This window comes from Dreissena polymorpha, chromosome 12 (genome assembly GCF_020536995.1).
Source record: "Dreissena polymorpha isolate Duluth1 chromosome 12, UMN_Dpol_1.0, whole genome shotgun sequence".
NCBI classification, from domain to species: Eukaryota; Metazoa; Mollusca; class Bivalvia; order Myida; family Dreissenidae; genus Dreissena; species Dreissena polymorpha.
Genome location: NC_068366.1, coordinates 72,496,771 through 72,520,535, shown reverse-complemented (window position 1 = coordinate 72,520,535; position 23,765 = coordinate 72,496,771). Strand labels below are relative to the sequence as shown.

Below are 23,765 nucleotides of genomic sequence, written 5' to 3'. Positions count from 1 at the left end.
ATACCATATAATTGAAAATATTGCTCAACATCGGGCCACAACATGAAAGGAAAAACTTAAATTGAGACATTAATTTTGGACGGTGTAAGGCTTTTATAGATGAATGGTCATAAAAAAGCACAAAGATACATACAAATAATGTTGGGATAATACACGTTTTCGAGGGCATGATCATCTGCGGGCGCTCGAAAAATCCGTTCCTGCCCGAGTGCGCAGCAGGAATGGATATTGAGAGCGCCCGCAGATGATCATGTCCGAGAAAATGTGTATTTTTCGCTATTATTGCATAAACAAATAACACATACCAAAATAAATTAAAATATCATTGAAAACAATGTTTTGTTCATTCGACATCGACAAAATAATTTGATTATTTCAATACAGTTCAAGGTTGTGTTTTACATATGCATCACTCGGTCATCATCCGAAATGACGAGGCTTTACCTTCGGATAGGCAGTTTACAATCTAAAATGTGTTTAAGCAGTGGATTAATGCAAAGTTGAAATGCAGCCGCGCAAATTAAGAAATGAGGAATTATTTTGGAATTTACAGCAGGATCGTTTAAGGTACATAATCACTTAAATTTACAGCATAGTCTTTTGAAAGTGTTGAGTAAATAACCTTAACTTCATGAACGTTGCCAATACAATAAAGCTGTTGTCAAGAAAGTGCAGATGGTATAAGTTGAAAAGTGGATTGAAATAGTCATTGCCATTATCCCTGCATGCATGAGGAAACTGATGCTTATTCAGTTCCCCTGGAGAAGGGAAGTAACTGCGTGTGGACCAGATTATGGATATGAAAAACACATAACAGGGCCTCCTTTTGTCAAGTTTCTGCACCCCACCAGAGGGCATTATAGATAGAGTTTATGCAATAATATTATTAAAAACCAATATTATACACGTACTTACATGTTTTGCAGGCATGAAGGAGGTGATGGTTGTGAAGATTGCCTACCAATGTTCCGACATGTACGCTGATGCCATGAAGCTGATGCAGCTTCCATCCCTCAAGGATCTCTGGCCTAGGGTGGGTGTTAAGGATCTCTGGCCTAGGGTGGGTGTTAAGGATCTCTGGCCTAGGGTGGGTGTTAAGGATCTCTGGCCTAGGGTGGGTGTTAAGGATCTCTGGCCTAGGGTGGGTGTTAAGGATCTCTGGCCTAGGGTGGGTGTTAAGGATCTCTGGCCTAGGGTGGGTGTTAAGGATCTCTGGCCTAGGGTGGGTGTTAAGGATCTCTGGCCTAGGGTGGGTGTTAAGGATCTCTGGCCTAGGGTGGGTGTTAAGGATCTCTGGCCTAGGGTGGGTGTTAAGGATCTCTGGCCTAGGGTGGGTGTTAAGGATCTCTGGCCTAGGGTGGGTGTTAAGGATCTCTGGCCTAGGGTGGGTGTTAAGGATCTCTGGCCTAGGGTGGGTGCTAAGATTGTTCCATCCCTCAAGGATCTCTGGCCTAGGGTGGGTGTTAAGATTGTTCCATCCCTTAAGGATCTCTGGCCTAGGGTGGGTGTTAAGATTGTTCCATCCCTCAAGGATCTCTGGCCTAGGGTGGGTGTTAAGATTGTTCCATCCCTCAAGGATCTCTGGCCTAGGGTGGGTGTTAAGATTGTTCCATCCCTCAAGGATCTCTGGCCTAGGGTGGGTGTTAAGATTGTTCCATCCCTCAAGGATCTCTGGCCTAGGGTGGGTGTTAAGATTGTTCCATCCCTCAAGGATCTCTGGCCTAGGGTGGGTGTTAAGATTGTTCCATCCCTCAAGGATCTCTGGCCTAGGGTGGGTGTTAAGATTGTTCCATCCCTCAAGGATCTCTGGCCTAGGGTGGGTGTTAGGATTGTTCCATCCCTCAAGGATCTCTGGCCTAGGGTGGGTGTTAAGATTGTTCCATCCCTCAAGGATCTCTGGCCTAGGGTGGGTGTTAAGATTGTTCCATCCCTCAAGGATCTCTGGCCTAGGGTGGGTGTTAAGATTGTTCCATCCCTCAAGGATCTCTGGTCTAGGGTGGGTGTTAAGGTTGTTCCATCCCTCAAGGATCTCTGGCCTAGGGTGGGTGTTAAGATTGTTCCATCCCTCAAGGATCTCTGGCCTAGGGTGGGTGTTAAGATTGTTCCATCCCTCAAGAATCTCTGGCCTAGGGTGGGTGTTAAGATTGTTCCATCCCTCAAGGATCTCTGGCCTAGGGTGGGTGTTAAGATTGAATCCCTCAAGGATCTCTGGCCTAGGGTGGGTGTTAAGATTGTTCCATCCCTCAAGGATCTCTGGCCTAGGGTGGGTGTTAAGATTGTTCCATCCCTCAAGGATCTCTGGCCTAGGGTGGGTGTTAAGATTGTTCCATCCCTCAAGGATCTCTGGCCTAGGGTGGGTGTTAAGATTGTTCCATCCCTCAAGGATCTCTGGCCTAGGGTGGGTGTTAAGATTGTTCCATCCCTCAAGGATCTCTGGCCTAGGGTGGGTGTAAAGATTGTTCCATCCCTCAAGGATCTCTGGCCTAGGGTGGGTGTTAAGATTGTTCCATCCCTCAAGGATCTCTGGCCTAGGGTGGGTGTTAAGATTGTTCCATCCCTCAAGGATCTCTGGCCTAGGGTGGGTGTTAAGATTGTTCCATCCCTCAAGGATCTCTGGCCTAGGGTGGGTGTTAAGATTGTTCCATCCCTCAAGGATCTCTGGCCTAGGGTGGGTGTTAAGATTGTTCCATCCCTCAAGGATCTCTGGCCTAGGGTGGGTGTTAAGATTGTTCCATCCCTCAAGGATCTCTGGCCTAGGGTGGGTGTTAAGATTGTTCCATCCCTCAAGGATCTCTGGCCTAGGGTGGGTGTAAAGATTGTTCCATCCCTCAAGGATCTCTGGCCTAGGGTGGGTGTTAAGATTGTTCCATCCCTCAAGGATCTCTGGCCTAGGGTGGGTGTTAAGATTGAACCTTTTTATCTGATGCAGCTTCCATCCCTCAAGGATCTCTGGCCTAGGGTGGGTGTTAAGATTGAACCTTTTTATCTGATGCAGCTTCCATCCCTCAAGGATCTCTGGCCTAGGGTGGGTGTTAAGATTGAACCTTTTTATCTGATGCAGCTTCCATCCCTCAAGGATCTCTGGCCTAGGGTGGGTGTTAAGATTGAACCTATTTATTTTAGCTTGATTGCACCAAAAGCCTAAGGTTTTTTTAAACATTTCTCAAGTCTGTTTCCTGGTAGAATGTATGTGCTGTCTTTGGAGGAGATATAAAGAACGCATCCACAGTTGAGGATTGAATCAGTGACCTCCAGATTGCATAGCGGACAACATATCCACTATGCCATGGCTACCTCCTGGCCTAGGTTCTGTTGCACCTGTTTGATTTGTATTCCATGTCATAGAAGATAGATATGCATTATTATACCTTCCACAGGAATGGGGTATATTGGGGTCAACCTGTTGGCAATCAGTCAGTCTTTTGGTGTGTCTGCATTAAGTGTTTTTGAAGCCAACTTCTTCAACATTTCTCAAGCGATTTAATTGAAACTTCAAATACTGTGAAACCATTTATTTTCGACAGCACAAAATTTCGTCATTTTTATAAAAATGACGATTTCGTCAGCACTTAAATTCGCCGATTTCTGATTTTGAATTTTAAAAAAATGCGTCAGTCAATATCCGATTTGTGTGTAATACATATTCGCAATCAATCGCAGTTGCGAAAAATCGTGGAGCGAATGCAGGAACACACTTGAGAATCACTGCACTGCAATTAACTAGTCTTTTGTTATCAAGGGACAGTAATGGACCCTCTTAATGTATGCCATTCACACGTTCATTGTTATGATTAGCGGCCAAGCGGGATCGAATAACCGTTAACTAGTGTTTGTAACAACGAAGCCAATTGCCAATTAGTCTTATTCTATTATAAGAATATTATCCAGATTGTTAAGTGTTTTTTTTTCAAATAAAATGCTTTTTTATTCTGATATCAACATTAGAATTATAGACTCTATGTGTGTGTTTGTTCTTAAAAAGTAAACAACCGGTATATAAAACAATAATGTCAATAATTTAAAAATAAATAAATTGATACATATAAAATAGTAATAAGTGAGGTTAAAAGCAAACAATCAAACAACAAGCAGCAATTAAAATATTCTTTATTAATTTGTGATAAATATGCATGTTGATCACACATCGTCATATTTTCATTTGGTTTATTGTCTTTCATCGGCATTCGCTGCGTGATGGCTAATATGCAACACCCCTGAAAAACACAATGCACCTAATGGGTAATAAAGTTATAAACAATTAGCGCTAATTCATTACCATTCTATATAAACGAAGTCAACGCATTCGATACAGCTTTACTGCACACACGTTTAAAGAAGTGTAACGTGTCAGTTAAGTACCTTGTGTAATCTACATCCCTTTGTGTCAAAACCGGATTAATCTTGATTACGAAACAGCAGTGAATACGTGCATGGATTATGTTGGAATTAAATGCCTCATGTCTACGGTAAAGTTTTAAAATATTGTTCAACTTGGTGTTTGTTTTTGTTCAAACATAGAGCATGATTGTTCGTTAGGATCTTAAACTTCGCCGATCAGTCGACTGACGAAATTTATGAAAATTAATGCCTGACGATTAATAATGGTTTCACAGTACGTCATAACCATGAAGTGTAGAAGATGTGTAATACTTTTTACTTCCCAATGATCCCCATGTTCTTAAGTTATATGTTATTAAACATTGCTGAAAAATCTTAGCGTGGACAAAAGTCACATGTGTGCTCTAGTGTAAAGTTGTTAGATAAAACTAGATAAGACATTAGCTTAAGGGGTAACACAACTATACGCTGAGAGCTGTGTTAAATTGATGACATGACATATTAAATTTTTGTTGAGAAAATTTGTTTGACTCTCTAACACTGATGAACATGGTCCAGTACAAAGCCCTGAAACAAGTTTTTCACGCCCTTGTAGGAATGGTTGCCCATGGTTGCTATGAAGCAGGCTGCGTTCCACGCCATGGCAGAGTTCTACCAGTCTGTGGCTGCCCAGAAGAGCAAGAGCTATGGTGAACAAATATCCAGACTGAAGGTAAATCGGAATGGATTCTGTAGAACATATGGATAGTACAGGACCTATGCCCTGTCTTAACTTTAATTTTGAATCTATTTGTTCTAAAACTATATTATAAATAATAATTAAAATATTATTATGCTGCACTTATGATACATAATGCTCGAAAATGAACATCCTGTTAAAAGTAATCTTATTAATATTCAATTAAAACTTTTTATACTTGTTATATTGTGTTTGAATAAAAACAAATCCAAGAAAACTTCACATGTGGACACAATTGAGGGTCTCTAAAACAATAGCTTGCCAAAATACTATTCAGTGGACACTTGACTCTAAAATCTGTGGTAGATTCCGACCAGGAAATTCATGAAATAATAATTCCAGGGCATAATTATGGTTTAACCATATATTTTTTGCTAAAAGTACATTTTATTGACAGTGTGTCCTGAAGCCATTGTTTTAAGCTCACCTGAGCACAACGTGCTCATGGTGAGCTTTTGTGATCGCCTTTTGTCCATCGTCCGTTGTGCGGCGTCAACGTTTGCCTTGTGAACTCTCTAGAGGCCATATTTATTGTCCAATCTTCATGAAATTTAGTCAGAAGATTGGTCTCAATGATATCTTGGATGAGTTCGAAAATGGTAACGTTTGTTAAAAAACATGGCTGCCAAGGGGCGGGGCATTTTTTCTTATATGGCTATATATGGCTATAGCAAAATCTTGTTAACACTCTAAAGGCCACATTTATAGTTTGATCTTCATGAAACTTGGTCAGAAGAATCTTCCTAATAATATCTTGGACGAGTTCGAAAATGATGCTGGTTGGTTAAAAAACATGGCCCCCAGGGGGCGGGGCATTTTTCATTATATGGCTATAGTAAAACCTTGTTAACACTCAGGAGGCCACATTTATTTTCCGATCTTCATGTAACTTGGTCAGAAGATTTGTCCCAATGATATCTTGGTCGAGTTAAAAAAAGGTAATATTTGCATGAAAAACATGGCTGCCAAGGGGCGGTGCAGATTTCCTTATATGGCTATTTATGGCTATAGTAAAATCTTGTTAACACTCTAGAGGCCACATTTATTGTCCAATCTTCATGAAACTTGGTCAGAAGATTTAACCCAATAATATCTTGGACAAGTTCGAAAATGATGCCGTATGGTTGAAAAACATGGCCGCCAGAGGGTGGGGCATTTTTCCTTATATGGCTTTGGTAAAACCTTGTTAACACTCTAGAGGCCACATTGATGGTCCAATCTTCATGAAATATGGTCAGAAGATTTTTCTTATTGATATCTTGGATGAGTTCAAAAATGGTTACGTTTGCTTGAAAAACATGGCTGCCAAGGGACAGGGCATTTTTCCTTATATGGCTTTATATGGCTTTGGTAAAATCTTGTTAACACTCTAGAGGCCACATTTATAGTCCGATCTTCCTGAAACTCGGTCAGAAGATTCATCCCAATGATATCTTGGACGAGTTAAAAAATGATGCCGGTTGGTTGAAAAACATGGCCACCACAGGGGCCGGGCATTTTTCCTTATATGGCTATAGTAAAACCTTGTTAACACTCTAGAGGTCACATTTATTTTGCGATCATCTGGAAACTTGGTCAGAAGATTTGTCCCAATGATATCTTGGATGAGTTCGAAAATGGTTTTGGTTGCTTTAAAAGCATGGCCACCAGGGGCGGGGGCATTTTTCGTTATGTGGTTATATATATGGCTATAGTAAAACCTTGTTTACACTCAAGAGGCCACATTTATTGTCCAATCTTCATGAATTTGGTCAGAAGATTGGTCTCATTGATATCTTGGATGAGTTAGAAAATAATCATGTTTGCTTGAAAAACATGGCTAACAAGGGGCGGGGTATTTTTCCTTATATGGCTATAGTAAAATCTTGTTAACACTCTAGAGGCCACATTTACTGTCCAATCTTCATGAAACTTGGTCTGAAGATTCATCCCAATAATATCTTGGACGAGTTCAAAAATGATGCTGGTTGGTTGAAAAACATGGCTGCCAGAGGGTGGGGCATTTTTCCTGATATCGCTATAGTAAAACCTTGTTAACACTCTAAAGGCCACATTTATTTTCTGATCTTCATGAAACGGGTCAGAAGATTTGTCCCAATAATATATAGTTATCTCAGGTGAGGGACTTTGGGCCTTTAAGACCCTCTTGTTAAATCAGCTTTGAAAAATATATGATTCTTGAACTAAATTATAATGGCCTTTAACCAAATATATTTATGCGTCTTTCTGTAAACACGGGGCTAAATGCAGTCCACCCAGGCTAATCAGGGACGAACAGTTTCGCTTTAATTGAAATTTTTGGTGAAAGAAAGTCTTATCTTAACAATATATTAGCCTCGCTCTGTGAAAACAGGGCTTAATGCTTGTGCGTAAAGTGTGTCATCCAGACGAGCCTATGAAGACTGCACTGTCTGGGATGACACTTAACGCACATGCATGAAGCCCATTTTTTTTTCTTATCAAGGCTCAAATACATTTCACTTTAGCATGCCAAAGAGCTTATGGCCGCAGCGGCCACGAGGGGTGGTCTGTCGTTCAACTTCAAGAACGAGCAGGCCAGGATACAGAGGGAACTCGAGGCTGCCCAGAAAGACAACGACTTCATCTACCACGACATCATTCCCGATGTGAAGTCTCTCCCCATCCTCGGGAAAACTGCCGTGGCCAAGCCTCTGCCTTTGCCTGAAAGGTTTTCCACAAGTTTTGTAGGCAAGTTACTGACAGTGGTGGAGTTTCACTGGTAGGGGACCATATTGCTTGGCAATCTCTTGTTCTTTATACAGCCAAAAAGTAGACATATTGGATACAGCATGCACATCTGTCAGTCTTGCAATATGTCAGCTGTCACAAATTTTGCAGACTAACTTCATTCAAGTTATAACATGTGCACCTTTTATTTTCCTCCATACAAAAATTAAAGTATTATGCCCCTTTTTTTTACAAGATTTCTTTTACAAGATGATTTTACATGTAACTTGCTTCATTTATAGATATGTAGTGTTGTGACACTACTGTTATTTGCTCTGGCATTTTTCCTGTTTTAAGATTTTAATTTCATAACACTTGTTTATGATGATTTATCTTTTGTCATTTTTTTTATAAACAGGTAAATAATAAGAGTAAATATATATATGTTCATTGAATACTCTTCCTCAGCTGTGATTTAAACAATATTTTTCTAGGTAACAGAAAGTGGTAAACTATAATGACGGCATAAATCATGCAGTTTTATATAGTCAGGTCACTGTATATAGTGAGCTAGTACAAATACAAATAGCCATGTTGAATCTTGTCTCAGATTAATGTGTCATCTTAAAGTCAAGATATTGTTATTATTATAATTATTATTATCGTTTTCAGATCTGTTTGAGAAAATAGTTCCGATTCCAGTGTACGATGCAATGAACGTGTTTGAAGGCAGGAAGTCTACAATCACCAACATGGAGATTGGCCGCCTTCGGGAGCAGACTACACTGCTCAACAGGTTGGTGAACCATACACAGAGATCACCATTAATATGTATCGCTTTCTGAGAAAACTGGGCTTAATGCATGTTTGTAAAGTGTCGTCCCAGATTAGCCTGTGCAGTCCGCACAGGCTAATCTGGGACGACACTTTCCGCTTATGCGACATTTTTCGTTTAAATGAAGTCTCTTCTTAGCAAAAATCCAATTTAGGCGGAAAGTGTCGTCCCTGATTAGCATGTGCGAACTGCACAGGCTAATCTGGGACGACACTTTACGCACATGAATTATGCCCAGTTTTCTTAGAACAAGACACATATGTATCTAATACCTCTTGCATCCATGGAAACAGGATTATGCTGACATGACACATGTTTTGTTTTCTATAGACAAACTGCATAACTATTAATTTTACAACGACACACTGCTTGTTTTCTATACAAAAGAAGGAAAACAACTTCAACAGGCTTTTTCTAAGTTGTAACAAACTTAACCTTGGGGTATAGCACATGTAAGCAAAAACATGATGATATGATTAAATCGAATTTACAAAAAAGTAAAAGTTTTTTAACTGTTTATTATCGTTAAGGAGTGGGAGGCATTTAGCATTGCACCTGACCATCTCCACATATGTGTTTCATAGCAACCATTGTTCTTTGTACTCCTCTTTAACTTCTTGGTGGACTTGGCTGAAATGTTTTCAGTTAAATGACCTTTATGTGAAGATGATCTTTAAGGAAGAGTTTTTTGCAGAATCATGGCCATTTGTATGTTTTTCCACATATGGCATTTGTCTGTTTCCCTCTTGTAAATATATAGTTCCCCTGAATACTGTGTTTTCACCGATTCTTTAACGTTCACAGTTGCATTATCTTAATAAGTGGAAGGTCTTGAAGAAAGGAATTTTGGCTGCACAAGTTTTGGCAAAATTATGGCGTGGTTTTCCACTTAAGAATCCATATTACCAAAATTTTGTGTTTTCAACTCCTCAATGTTTGAAATTTGATACTTAAAACACAAGTAATTAGTATTGGCTAGGATAGAAAGTTTAAAGTCGTAAATATCAATTATTCAAATATATGAATATTAGCTTGAACAAAAAATAATTATTTTCAAATAACGATTTTGACTTATTCGATGCCATACATAACTACAATGATATCAAATATTTGTAAATACTGTATAAGTAAATATTTTCGCGTGTCGAAAAGTTAGCGAATTCAAAATAACAGGCATTTAGCGTGCGGAAATGTTAGCGAATCGCCCGTATCAAAAGGACATAAAAATATTTCAAGTTGTAAAAATTGCAATTTATATTGCCAAAATATCTAAGGTAACTTTGATTTGAATGACAATACATTACCGTGCTTCAGTGATTTATGGGGAAAAACTATTAATCATGCCTTTTCTACGATAACAATAATCCTTTTGTAATCAAGCGATAAAAGTGTGAAAACATGTTTTTTTCTACCGGGGCTACTGTATTGATCGATATGTGATACCTAAACAACTGTTTGTTACACTGTTTCTTACATAAAATAAATTCAGTTTATTTGTTCAGTCATTTATTTTCAGATGTAACCAAATAGCTTTGGCAATCTTTGATGTCTTTGTATGCTTTGTACGCTCAGTATATTTGTGAAGTTGTGTGTCTTTGAGTAATTTCGTAACAAAGCAGTATGTTATTAGTTCATCAAACATAAAATAAACATTTTGTTTATAAAACGTGTTTATATATATTTCTCTACAATTTTATAATCGTAATTATGTATAATCGATAACAAAATAGTTTTTATCTTAAACCAGTGTCAAGATTAAATTTCTTACACGATGGTATACAGTAATTATCTTCACCCGGTGTCACTGTAAATTTCTACCTCAATGGCGGCGCAATTTTGGCTGGCAGAAAATTTAGCGAATTTATTACGTTCGCGAAATTCGCAAATATTTCCACTTTGCTAACTTTACTACTTATACAGTAGTCAATGAATCAATAACTTCATAATCCCTTTGATTGACTGTTAATTGTTTTCTCCACCACAGTGTATTAGCCTCCCTGAACCTGCCTGCTGCCCTTGAGGATGTGGGAGGGGACAAGGTGCCTCAGTCTGTGCTGGACAAGGCCCAGCAGGTGAGGGACATGGGAGGCGTGGCTTACCTAGAGGGACTCATGAGGGAGCTCCCGGAGCTGCTCACTCGCAACAGGGAGATACTGGATGAGGTGAGAACTAATGAATCTCTTGTTAGCGTTACCAGTTGGCAAAATAGTAGCCGGTAGTTGTCCTCTAAATTGCTTGTGGAAATCTAAATTGCTTCTAAATTTTTCTGAAAAAATGTTTGAGAACATTTTTTTTTTAACCATATACAACAATTTATAGTTTTCTACACCAAAGTTTCAATATAAATAGTTGATGCAGTATATTTAATCTAGAAATTTGTTTTAATGACAGGTGTCCTTTGAAATCTAAAATAAAATGGCTACAAGTTAAGAATTCTTTGCATCAATCAACTTTTATTATCAAGACTGTAGACTTTTGTTTGTTTCTTATACTCAACCTTGTTCAGTATGCACATATTGTTTCTATAGACTATAGATTTATTAGTGAGGCTTGGAATCTAAAGCAAATAACTATGTGTTTTTAAATAGGAAAATCCTAATCAAATATACAAATATTCTACTGGAGACTTGCGCTTCTTGAGTTAACTATACCTGGACCTGTAATCAGCGATTTTTTCTTTAGAATTGAATGGACACAATTTGAAACTGCTAGTTGAAACAGATTAAGTATTGAAACCGTCTGCACAGGCATATCAGGAACAACCCTTAAACCTTGATTGGAATTTTGCTAAGAAGATACTTTTTAGCGAGGCTGTTTTCAGAGAAAACCCGAGCTATTGTCATAGCCAGCTCGTCCGCAGTCCGCCGTAGGCGTCGTGCTAAAACCTTAACAATGGCTCTAAAATCAAAGGGCTTCCACCTACAACTTTGAAACTTCATATGTAGATGCACCTTGATGAGTTCTACAGGCCACACCCATTTTTGGGTCACTAGGTCAAAGGTCAAGGTCACTGTGACCTCTAATATCAAACTTTAAGATAGGCTCTAAAATCAAAGTGCTTCCACCTACAACTTTGAAACTTCATATGTAGTTGCACCTTGATGAGTTCTACACGCCACGCCTATTTTTGGGTCACTAGGTCAAAGGTCAAGGTCACTGTGACCTCTCATATCAAACTTTAACAATGGCTCTAAAATCAAAGTGCTTCCACCTACAACTTTGAAACTTCATATGTAGATGCACCTTGATGAGTTCTACACGCCACACCCATTTTGGGTCACTAGGTCAAAGGTCAAGGTCACTGTGACCCAATAATATCTTGGATGAGTTTAAAAATGATGCTGGTTGGTTGAAAAACATGGCCACCACGGGGGCGGGGCATTTTTTCTTTTATGGCTATAGTAAAACCTTGTTAACACTCTAGAGATAACATTTATTTTGCGATCATAACTTTGTCAGAAGATTTGTCCCAATGATATCTTGGATGAGTTCGAAAATGGTTTTGGTTGCTTAGCATGGCCATTAGGGGTGGGGCATTTTCCTTATATGGCTATAAATGGCTTTAGTAAAACCTTGTTAACACTCTAGAGGCCACATTTATTGTCCAATCTTCATGAAATTTGGTCAGAAGATTGGTCTCAATGATATTTTGGATGAGTTTGAAAATAATTATGTTTGCTTGAAAAACATCGCTTCCAACAGGCGGGGTATTTTTCCTTATATGGCTATAGTAAAATCTTGTTAACACTCTAGAGGCCACATTTACTGTGCAATCTTCATGAAACTTGGTCAGAAGATTCATCCCAATATTATCTTGGACTAGTTCAAAAATGATGCTGCTTGGTTGATAAACATGGCTGCCAGAGGGCGGGGCATTTTTCCTTATATGACTATAGTAAAACCTTGTTAACACTCTAAAGGCCACATTTATTTTCAGATCTTCATGAAACGGGTCCGAAGGTTTGTCCCAATAATATCTTGTTATCTCAGATGAGCGACTTTGGGCCTCTCAGGCTCTCTTGTTTTAATGAAGGAAACCATACAAGCGTTAAATTTCGACTCTGATTAGCCTGGGCGGACTGGCTACATGCATATGCATGAAGCCCAGTTTTGTTCAGGATGAGGCTTAAATGCATCCCTTCTCTCTTGTTGCCAGAGTGTTCGAATGCTAGATGAGGAGGAGAAATCTGACACACAGTTGAAGGAACAGTTCAAGGAACGTTGGACCCGCACCGCCTCGGGTCACCTCACCAAGCCAATGAGAGATGAGAGCGGCAAATACAAGGGAATCCTTGATACGGCCATCAACGCTGATAAGATTGTCCAGGACAAATATAGGAACCATAAAAATGCAATTGCTCTGCTGTCTAAACCCACGGTAATGGCATCAACTGAGTTTGTGGAATATTTATAACACCCTTAAGTTGTAAAAGGTTGATTTTTTTCACCAGTGCATTTTGCTTAGCAAAAGTGGGGTAAATTAACAGACCACTGTTTTATATGACAGAAATACTGATGCATATGGCAATAAATAACTAACAAAAACTTGCTGCTTAAAGATAGGATAAAACAAACCGTAAAAATACAAGCATGACATTTGTCATCTTTTAGCTTATATTTAAGTCTAGTTAACAATTGGCTTTTTTAATATATGATGTTTTATCCAACATTTTACACAAAAAATGATTAGAAAAACTCGGATTACAACCTTACGACTGTAATTAAAAGCATTTGGGGGGCTCACACTTGACTAGAATTAATGAAAAAACATAGGAGTGTTAATAACCTTTGACTACATAGTCTTGACCACAAAGTTGGCATAGTATTGCAATTCAAAATGAAGTCTTTATCTGAATATATTTGTTCACCTCTTCAGCATGAGATAGAGAGGTCCTTGCCAAGCGGTGGGGGAGGAGGGTTGGCGGGCAACCCACATGTGAAGGAACTCAAGAAGATGATGGAAGAGGTCGAGGCCATAAAGGCAGAGAGAGAGGTCATAGAGACCGAACTGAAGGAGTCCAAGTTTGATATGGGTAGGTCATAGAGAACGAACTGAAGGAATCCAAGTTTGATATGGGTAGGCTATAGAGAGGTCATAGAGAACACAATGAAGGAATCCAAGTTTGATATGGGTAGGTTATAAAGGAAGGAGCCAAATTTTGATATAGGTAGCTCATAGAGAGGTCATAGTCATAGAGAATGAAATGAAAGAATCCAAGTTTGATAGGGGTAGATCATAGAGAGGTCATAGAGAACAAACTGAAGGAATCCAAGTTTGATAGGGGTATGTCATAGAGAGTTCATAGAGAACAAACTGAAGGAGCCTAAGTTTGATATAGGTAGGTCATAGAGAGGTCATAGTCATATAGAATGAAATGAAAGAATCCAAGTTTGATAGGGGTAGATCATAGAGAGGTCATAGAGAACAAACTGAAGGAATCCAAGTTTGATAGGGGCAGGTCATAGAGAGGTCATAGAGAATAAACTGAAGGAATCCAAGTTTGATATGGGTAGGTTATCATAGAGAGGTCATAGTCATAGAGAATGAAATGAAAGAATCCAAGTTTGATAGGGGTAGGTCATAGAAAGGTCATAGAGAACAAACTGAAGGAATCCAAGTTTGATAGGGGCAGGTCATAGAGAGGTCATAGAAAATAAACTGAAGGAATCCAAGTTTGATATGGGTAGGTTATCATAGAGAGGCCATTAGTGTTTTTCCCAGGAGGGCAAAGGGGCATGGCGCATCACTTTCAAAAAGGGCATTTTAACGCGCAGTTTAGGCAAAAAAGGGCAGTAACATTCCGTGAACACCTGGTTTCTGGAGAAACATGTTATTGCATCAGAGGCAGTTGAGGGAAAAATAAAAGCAATCACATTTAATAGTAATTGATGTATTTATCTTACTTTAATTTGTCCCCTACTGGTTTCACCGGAGGGGACTCATGGTTTTTGCTCTGTGTGTCTGTCTGTGAGTCTGTCACATTTTTCTGGATCCTGCGATAACTTAAAAAGTTCTTTATATTTTTTCATGAAACTTGAAACATGGAAAGATGGCAATATGGACATTATGCACGTCATTTCATTTTGTTCCTAAGTAAAAAATTCTGGTTGCTATGGCAACAAATAGGCTTGAAATACTGCTGAGAATGGTGGTTTTCTGGATCCTGCGATAACTTTGAAAGTTCTTCATATTTTTTCATGAAACTTGAAACATGGATATGGACATTATGCACGTCATTTCATTTCATCATTTCATTTTGTTCCTACGTCAAAAATTCTGGTTGCTATGGCAACAAATATATAAAAAAATCTGACAATGGTTGAGCCGGTAGGAGACATATATTGCTTGGCAATAGTCTTGCTATATAATAAAATCGTCAAATTGGCGCAAAAAGGTATCATGTGCCTTCTAATTTCAATGTCACATGGTACCTTTTTGCACCAAGGGGGCGATATTGTCTTGTTAATATATTGGCCGTGTAATGTCCATTTAAGCTCCATGCTGTTTCAGTTAATTGTGCAACATGGTTTGTTTAAATCATTGCAGCCAGAGGTTGAGGCATTTTTCCTTGCAAATCATTTTTTTGTCAATTTTTTATTAAACATTCTCAGAACTTTTGTTCTAATCTTTTCTTGGACAAGTTGTTTCATTCTTACCATGCCTATTCCAGCGAGGGCTGGTAAGTAGAAATGACCACACTCCAATATCCTTGCCTTCAGTAAATGTCAATGGTAATTTTTACTAATGCATTGCCTGAGCTGTCAAACAAGTCTGCCCATGTTAATCAAAACAGTTCCTTGCTTTATTATATATATACATATCAATTACACTTAGGCACCAAATTTAATTCTTCACAATGTATAAACAAGTTATGATGATTCAGCTATTTTAATGAACAAATATTGAGATATAGTTTATGTAAAATTGCTGCCCCCCCTCCTCCATTTATATATATATATATATATGTCCCACCATGTTATAATGTGTCCCCCCCCCCTCTCCATTTGTATGCCCCAACCTTTTACAATAAGTCTTAACCTTCTTGTAACTATTTTATTGTTCAATGTTCTGTTGAATGCAGGAACACACACTGTTTTGTATTGAATGCAGGAACACACACTGTTTTGTATTGAATGCAGGAACACACACTGTTTTGTATTGAATGCAGGAACACACACTGTTTTGTATTGGCTTTTAACAATTTTAGAGCATGACATATAGTTTGGCTTGGTATTGACATCAAATTATATTTGATATAGAACGTATCACATGAAATTGTGCTGAATGGTTAACTTGATATAAGTACTCAAGTCACGTTCAATTAACAAAGCTTACCATCCAATTTATTTTCACAAATGAGATCACCCTGCCTGTTATGGGCCCCTGCCAATTTTAAATCCCTACCAAGTATATACCAGTCATTATGTGCATGAAAGTTTCACAATTTGGTCTTATAGTGAAAATGTCATTATATGCATGAAAGTTTCACAATTTGGTCTTATTGTGAAAATGTCATTATATGCATGAAAGTTTCACAATTTGGTCTTATATTGAAAATGTCTTAAGACCTTATATATTGCACCATGACGGGGCTTAGCTCTGACTTGTGTTTGTCATGCTTTTTCAGCTGGCAAGTTCATGGCAGCCCTTGCTGCGGATGGTCTAGTCAATGAGGAAGCCCTCTCCCAGAAAGAGCTGGGACGCTGTGTTTGGGCCGCTGAGACAGCAGTGTGTGGACAGCTGTCAGAGACAGGGCATGCTGCTGGCCAAGATACAGGTTTGTACTGCCATATGATGTACTGTTAGAAATAATATTCTATTGCTTGTATGCAGTGCTGTAACTTCAAGGTAATACAATGTATACTACTGGGTTTTATGCCGTATGCTCCATACCAGACTGTGCATGTGCGCTGTCAGTTTAGGAGCCACCCAAGCTGCTTATGACTCCACGGAACCTTGGGGGACTTTATAGCAGACAGGGTAGCTTCTTATCAGACAGGTTTGGGGGCTGCACTTGCCTCATATGGCAAAGGACCCTTGTTTTTTTCATGGCGTGGCTCATTATGCAAATTCGGTGTTTCATTCATTTACATTTACATCCACTGCGCTTTTTGTCAATATGATGAAATCACAAGCAGCTGGTAATGAAAACCATAAAATTGTATAAATAGTTATAAAATCTGTTGTTACCTTACATGGATGTACATTAATTTCATAATCTAATTAAAGTGTATAAAATGTTTTTCAAAGTGTCCACCTTTGTGTCACTGGTATAAAACTGTTACTATTAAACAGTTTCATGCTCAGCTGTAATGTTATTTTTCTTTTATGGTTGTTATACAAGGATGTAGCTGCCAAACCAGTGAAATATGATCTCTTTAGACAATACTTTTTCAATGGCAAAAAACGTAATTTACAAATTTAGACCATATTCAACTGTGCTGCAAGATTGCATCTTGGAAGCCCAAAGATGTTATTTTGTATTTCATCATATTTTAGATAAAGTCTTAAAAACTGTTAACACATTCAAATATTTAGACAATACAATTTTATGTTTTATTCTCTGTTGATGGGCTCCCTGTTTCAGAACACAAACACTGTGTTTGTGCAGTCCAAATCAGGGAACCAGGCCGGGGTCCAGAGAGAGGCCATGTTGAAAGATCTGGCAGCGGGCTTCGATGGCTTCATGGAGCTCAAGGGAAATCTAGAGGAGGGAACTAAGGTGAACACTATATTGATGAAGTTCAAGCTCAACATCAGTAAAATGCGCGTCTCAAATTAAACAATTGACAAATGAGAGTTGTTGTTGCAATTGATGTTCTCAAGTAATTCTCCACTTAAAAATTTACCAATGAGAGTTATTGTTACATGTTATACTTAATCCTAAAACTTAAGTCTATCCTTAACATTCACCAATGAGAGTGTATATTAATCGCATTGGTTCAATGTTTGAGATTAAGACTATTTTTTAAAAGGTTTGTAGTTGTTGAGCTAAAAATTTAAGTTTTTTAACTAAGAATGGTTACGTTCAAAACCTAAGAAAGGAAATATGATTGAATTCGAAATCTGTCTAGCTGTTCTATTAAGAAAGAAAATGTTTAGAACTTAAGAAGAGATGTAATGTTATGGTAAAAACTAAGGAACAGCATAAAAACTAAGAAAGTTTATGTTTAAAACAGGTGATGGAAAATAAGCTTATGGTGAATACATATTATGACGTAAACTAAGCTTATCATCATACTTCATAAAAAATTTAAAATTCAAATGTCAAAATAAGGTTTTATTTAATACTTGATGTAGGAAATTAAGTAAATTTCAAAGCCTTTGGAAATAACTAATGGTAAATAAAAGACATATGAAATTTAAAAATAGTTGAAAGTGACATTTCAGGTGAAGCTTAATTTTTGAACTACAAAGAGATATGAACTCAAAGAGGAAATTTATGAAACATTAAAATCTTGAAGAACAGGAAATAATGTCAAGTTAGAAACTTGAGCATGGTTATCACAGAATGCATTCCACTTTCCAGTTTTACAACGACCTAACGCCCCTGCTGCTGAAGTTGCAGTCAAAGATTTCCGACTTCTGTTTTGCTCGTAAGACAGAAAAGGAGGAGTTAATGGCCGACCTGCAGAAGACCATCGCCAGGCAACCAAGCGGCCCTCCCCCCTCCACGCCATCCTACCAGCAGCCACAGTCTAGTGAGTGGACTCATTTATTTGAGCCTTGTTCTGTGAAAAGGGAGTTGAATGCATGTTCATAAAGTGTCAGCAAAGATAAGCCTGTGTAGTCTGCACAGGCTAATCAGTGATGACACGTTCTGCTGAAGCCGGATTTTTGCTAAGAAGAAACTTTCTTTACAGAAAAAATACCTTCAAAGAGGAAAGTGTTGTCTCTGATTGCACAGGCTTATCAGGGACGTGACTTTATGCACATGCATTTAACTGTTGTTTTTTCCAGAACAACATTCATTTACTGTAGTTGGTTATTGTTTGTTTTTATTTATAAGTGAGTTTTCAGTGTGGTGTTTTTGTTGTTGTTGCCTTCATGAAGTTTTTTGTGTGTGTGTATCTTATGTTTTTCATGTTATGAATAGCTTTGGTGAAGGAGAGGCACATTGAAGTATTATATTTATCATGAAACTGAAATTTCTCATTTTTTATTAAAAAATTGCACGCAACAATTTTATAGAAAAGTTTAAAACTTGTAAAAAAATCAAGCTAATACAATTCACATGCGGCTTTGAGCAATGGGGCCAGTTAGCAGATGTCTATGTTAATACACGCCGAGGGCTAAGGGTGACACTCTTCTTTATTATATATAAACATCAAGATTCAGTTGTTTCATGCTAAATATTGGATACTAAGGGGCTCTCTACGGATCTCAGGTTTTGTCCTTGGGCTGGCAGGGTCTGAGTTCTTGCTGGCTTGCATACATTGATAATTTCAACACCTGAAACACAGAGGCCATTTTTATATTGTTTTGGCTGGGGCTACACAAAACATGTAAGCAAATTAAATTTCACCAGTGTTAGTGACCAATTTTGGTGATATTCAACGTCAATTTTCAGCTGTCCAGCGAATCAAAGCACAATGAACACTGAATGCTTTACTGTGTCACTTACCAATAAATTGATGGCAATTGAGCAAATTGGGAGTCATACATTTAGATTTGTCAATAAATTCAAAAGCTTGGGTGCCCTTTTAAATATGGCATTAAGAGCTATGAAAGCTTGTGTTCAAACTTGTATATGAGGTGGAATGACATATTTTGGGAATTCTTTTAGCATGCTTTAAAAAAAACTCCAGTCCTTAAATCGGATACTTATAACTGATCAGCAGTTAAAATACTGTTCAGTGTAAATGTTTCCCTATTTATTAGCAATGTCTCTCTTGCCAATTTGAATTTTTTGCTAAAACAGTATAGTGCTAAATTAGTTAGGGAGTGTCTTGCACTGTTGTTGTTGTGATGTTTTCCAGCAAAACAGGATCCACCTCCTAGACCCCCTCCCCCAAGTTTTTCATCTGCCCCTTCACAGGGACCACCCCCTCCAACGTCTGTACCATCTTATCCAGGTAAGATGCAGCGACTCCCTCCATCTGTAGTGTCTTTCACCAGAATTAACATGTAGTTGGCTCCCTTACTCTGCATTTGTTTATGATTGCCTTATTAGAGTTGTCTCCCTTTGTCTGTGTCATGTACCAGATATTTTGTTGCTTTCATATTGCGTCAATATATTGCATGGTGACATATATCAGCTATTTTCTTTGTATGAAAAAAGTTTTTTTTACGTTATAAAGTGCTTGAGATATTATAAGATGCATAGATATTGACTTCTTATTTATATTTACTAAAATACATTACACATTTTTAACAGCATATTTTGTGTTATTAATTCACCATGCCATGTAAACTCGAAATATATGCTATTATGTTTTGGGTTATTTTTTCTTTAAATCCACATACCATATTGTTATATACTAATTATTAGCTCAAGCAATAATCATATACTCTTAGATATACTAATCCTCCAGTTTTCTACGTCAGCATTGGCATCTAATGATTTATCTGATTAACGTAAACGAGCAACCTATATATACACTGTATTACTGTTTCTACTATTGGAAATTACTTGAAACTTGACATGTGTTCAGGGTCATTGTGTGAGGTCAACCATAAAGATCGATAACTCTACCCTGCAATTTATCAGAATTATGCCCCTACTATGCTCATCTGAGCTCAAAGAGATCACCTCGAGATATTTTTGTCAGTCTATGTTGAATGTCCTGCATCATGTGGCTTCAACTTTTGGCTCGTTATCGCACTAGAGGCGAATTGTGTGATCAATCTTGATTTAACTTGGTCAGAATGCTATATCTATCTTTAAAATATCTAGACAGAGTTTTAATCTTGGTCATGTGCGTTCAAAAACTAGGTCATCATGGCAAATCTTATAAAGAATTTTTTACCACAGTTGTGGCCATTTATGACTTAATCTTGATGAAACTTGGTCAGAATGTTCATCTTGATAATATCTAGGTAGCCTTTAAATATGGGTTATATGTGTTTAAAAACTAGGTCATTTGGGCAAATCTTATAATCTAGAGTTCAAATCTGGTTCATTTGCATCCAAAAATAAGGTTACCAGGTCAAATCTTTGAAAAACATTGTTACCACTATAGATGCCACTTTATGACTCAATCTAAATGAAACGTGGACAGAATATTTATCATGACAAGTTCAAATCAGGATCCCTTGTAGTTGATTACAAGATCACCTGGGCGAATGTTACAAACAACTTGTTACACTGAATATGCAGAGGAACAGTGGAGCACGCTTTCTTGGGACAGCTCTGGTCCCAACCAGTGATTTGTCATTAATTATCCCCACGCTTTTTGAAAAAAAGGTGGGGATATTGTGGTTATCTCCGCCGTCTGTCTGTCTGTCTGTCCGTCCGTCCTGGCCACTATCTCCTCCTACACTAAAAGCACTAGAACCTTGAAACTTACACACATGGTAGCTATGAGCATATGTGCGACCCTGCACTATTTGGAATTTTGATCTGACCCCTGGGTCAAAAGTTATAGCGGTTGGGGTGGGGCCGCGTCAGAAATTATCACTCATTTTTTTAGGTTATTTTACATTTACTTCTTTATTTCTACACCGATTCACTTCAAATTGATACTGGACCTCTCTTATGACAATACGGTCAATCTCAACCATGCATGGCCCCATTCCCAACCCTGGGGCGCCCCGCCCACATAGGCCACACCCACCAAAAATTTCCATTTACTATAATTTTTTCATTTCTACACGGATTCACTTCAAATTGATACTGAACTTTTGTTATGACATTAGGGTCAATCTCAACTATGCATGGCCCCAATCCCAACCCTGGGGCGCCCGCCCACATAGACCACACCCACCCAAAATTGCCTTTACTATAATTTCTTCATTTCTACACCGATTCACTTCAAATTGATACTGAACCTCTCTTATGACAATACAGTCAATCTCAACTATGCATGGCCCCATTACCAACCCTGGGGCCCCACCCACATAGACCACACCCGCCCAAAATTGCCTTTTACTATAATTTCTTCATTTCTACACCGATTCACTTCAAATTGATACTGAACTTCTCTTATGACAATAGGGTCAATCTCAACTATGCATGGCACAATTACCAACCCTGGGGGGCCCTGCCCACATATGTCACACCCACCCAAAATTGCCTTTTACTATAACTTCTTCATTTCTACACCAATTCACTTCTAATTGATGATGAACTTCTCTTATGACAATACGGTCAATCTCAGCTATGCATGGCCCCATTACCAACCCTGGGGCACACCTAGGTCAAACATTCGGCGTGGGGATACGCGCCGGCCTCTGCCGCGCCATTTCTAGTTATTTATAGTTTTGTTAACAAACTTGAGAAATGCAGCTTACCACGAGTATAAATTTGTATTTAATTCCATTTTGTTAACATGTTGCCCTTATTTTTTTCATGTTAGCATTATTTTCAAAGTATTCTTTGCATGTTACTGGGATTATGTGTTCACAAATTATGTGTATACTAATTATGTGTGTTTACTAATGATGTGTTTACTAAGTATTTGTATACTAATGTCATTTTTGTCACAGGTTGTTTCTCCTCTTCATATGTGGTAGCAAGCTGTACTCATGATCACTTAACAAAGTTTACCTGTCCCTGAACATTCATCCCAGAGCAATAGAGAATGTGCTATTCTTGACAATCAATAATCTGCTCATTTTGTTCCATTAAAATAACAGATTGTAACGCATGCATTAATTTTTATGCGTTATTTGGATCAATGACAATTTATTGAATGTTTTGCAAATTCTCAATTTGAATGTTGTTTAAAGTGCTGTACTTCATTGGTTAGTATATCTGTTACAATAATTGGATATTACTAGTATTTTAAGACTAATGCAACTCATGCATCTTAAATGAAAATAAACTTACCTTTAGAATTTGATAATGAAATAAATGTTTTTTAATGCATGTTTTTTTGTTTTTTTTGAATCATCACCACTTTTTGTTTCACAATGTGCTGGATAACAAAATGTGAAATTTCCAGAAAAAGTGCTTTGTTTATTATTGGCGCATTAATGTATCAATATTTCCTACACTTATTATTATTATTATTTGAGTATTATTTGAGCCTTGTTCTGAGAATAGGAGCTTAATGCATGTGCATAAAGTGTCAACCCAGATTAGCTTGTGCAGTCTGCATTGGCTTATCAGTGACGACACTTTCCACTTTGTTAGAGTTTGTGATGACACTTTCCACTTTGTTAGAGTTTGTGACGACACTTTCCACTTTGTTAGAGTTTGTGACGACACTTTCCACTTTGTTAAGAGTTTGTGACGACACTTTGCACTTTGTTAGAGTTTTTCGTTAAAGGAAGTCTCTTCTTAACAAAAATCAAGACTAAGTGGAAAGTGTCGTACCTTATTAGGTTGTGCAAACTGCACAGGCTCATCTCAGATGACACTACACAAATGCATTAAACACCATGAATGTTATTTCATGCTCTATCTGTTCTGGTACCTGGCTTCACTGGCCTCCTCTTGTTTGTAGGTGCACCTCCCATGCCACAACAGCCATTATCACAGAACTATGGTGGGTTCTCTCCCTTGATCAGTTTTGAATGACTGAGTTGTGTACAACCACACTAATACGTAGTACTTCAACCCCAGTTCACTTAAAATTACTAGAAAGTTTATTAGTTTTTCTTGTAGCCCTTTCCCGCTCAGCTACACATTTTGACGTGTCTGTCATTCCTGAGAAAATAACATTCAGACCTTTCTTTATTGATTCATGTTTTTAATGCTTCATTTCAAATCTGAAGTACTGATAAGCAGCAAACAGCATAAATCCTGAACAGCCTGCAAGCATTTTTACTTTGCTTTTGAGTGGTAAAGGGTTAACAAAACAACCTTACCTGTGTTGCGCTGATGTTCCAGTTCACTGAAAATAAGTAGAAAGTTTATAAACATTTACCTTGTTCTTTTATTTATACAAATTTCTTTTTACTAGACTGGTGTTGGTTCTCATCCATTAATATGAACTAAAAAAGCATGTACATAATTATGGTGGTTGGTTGTCCCCTTATTTCTCCTCCTTCCAGGTGAT

At 38.0% G+C, this 23,765-nt stretch overlaps 1 protein-coding gene across 1 annotated transcript in view; it reads left to right on the top strand.

Annotated features, from left to right (window-relative positions):
- LOC127854136 (programmed cell death 6-interacting protein-like) overlaps window positions 1-23,765 on the top strand; it is a 55,456-nt gene that overhangs the window by 20,449 nt on the left and 11,242 nt on the right. Inside the window, 13 exon segments of the mRNA XM_052389139.1 lie at window positions 927-1,033; window positions 4,934-5,050; window positions 7,564-7,786; window positions 8,438-8,561; window positions 10,585-10,762; window positions 12,757-12,978; window positions 13,477-13,633; window positions 16,229-16,299; window positions 16,301-16,378; window positions 17,189-17,323; window positions 18,131-18,302; window positions 19,581-19,676; window positions 23,211-23,252. Of these exon segments, the coding sequence (XP_052245099.1) occupies window positions 927-1,033; window positions 4,934-5,050; window positions 7,564-7,786; window positions 8,438-8,561; window positions 10,585-10,762; window positions 12,757-12,978; window positions 13,477-13,633; window positions 16,229-16,299; window positions 16,301-16,378; window positions 17,189-17,323; window positions 18,131-18,302; window positions 19,581-19,676; window positions 23,211-23,252 (1,722 nt within the window).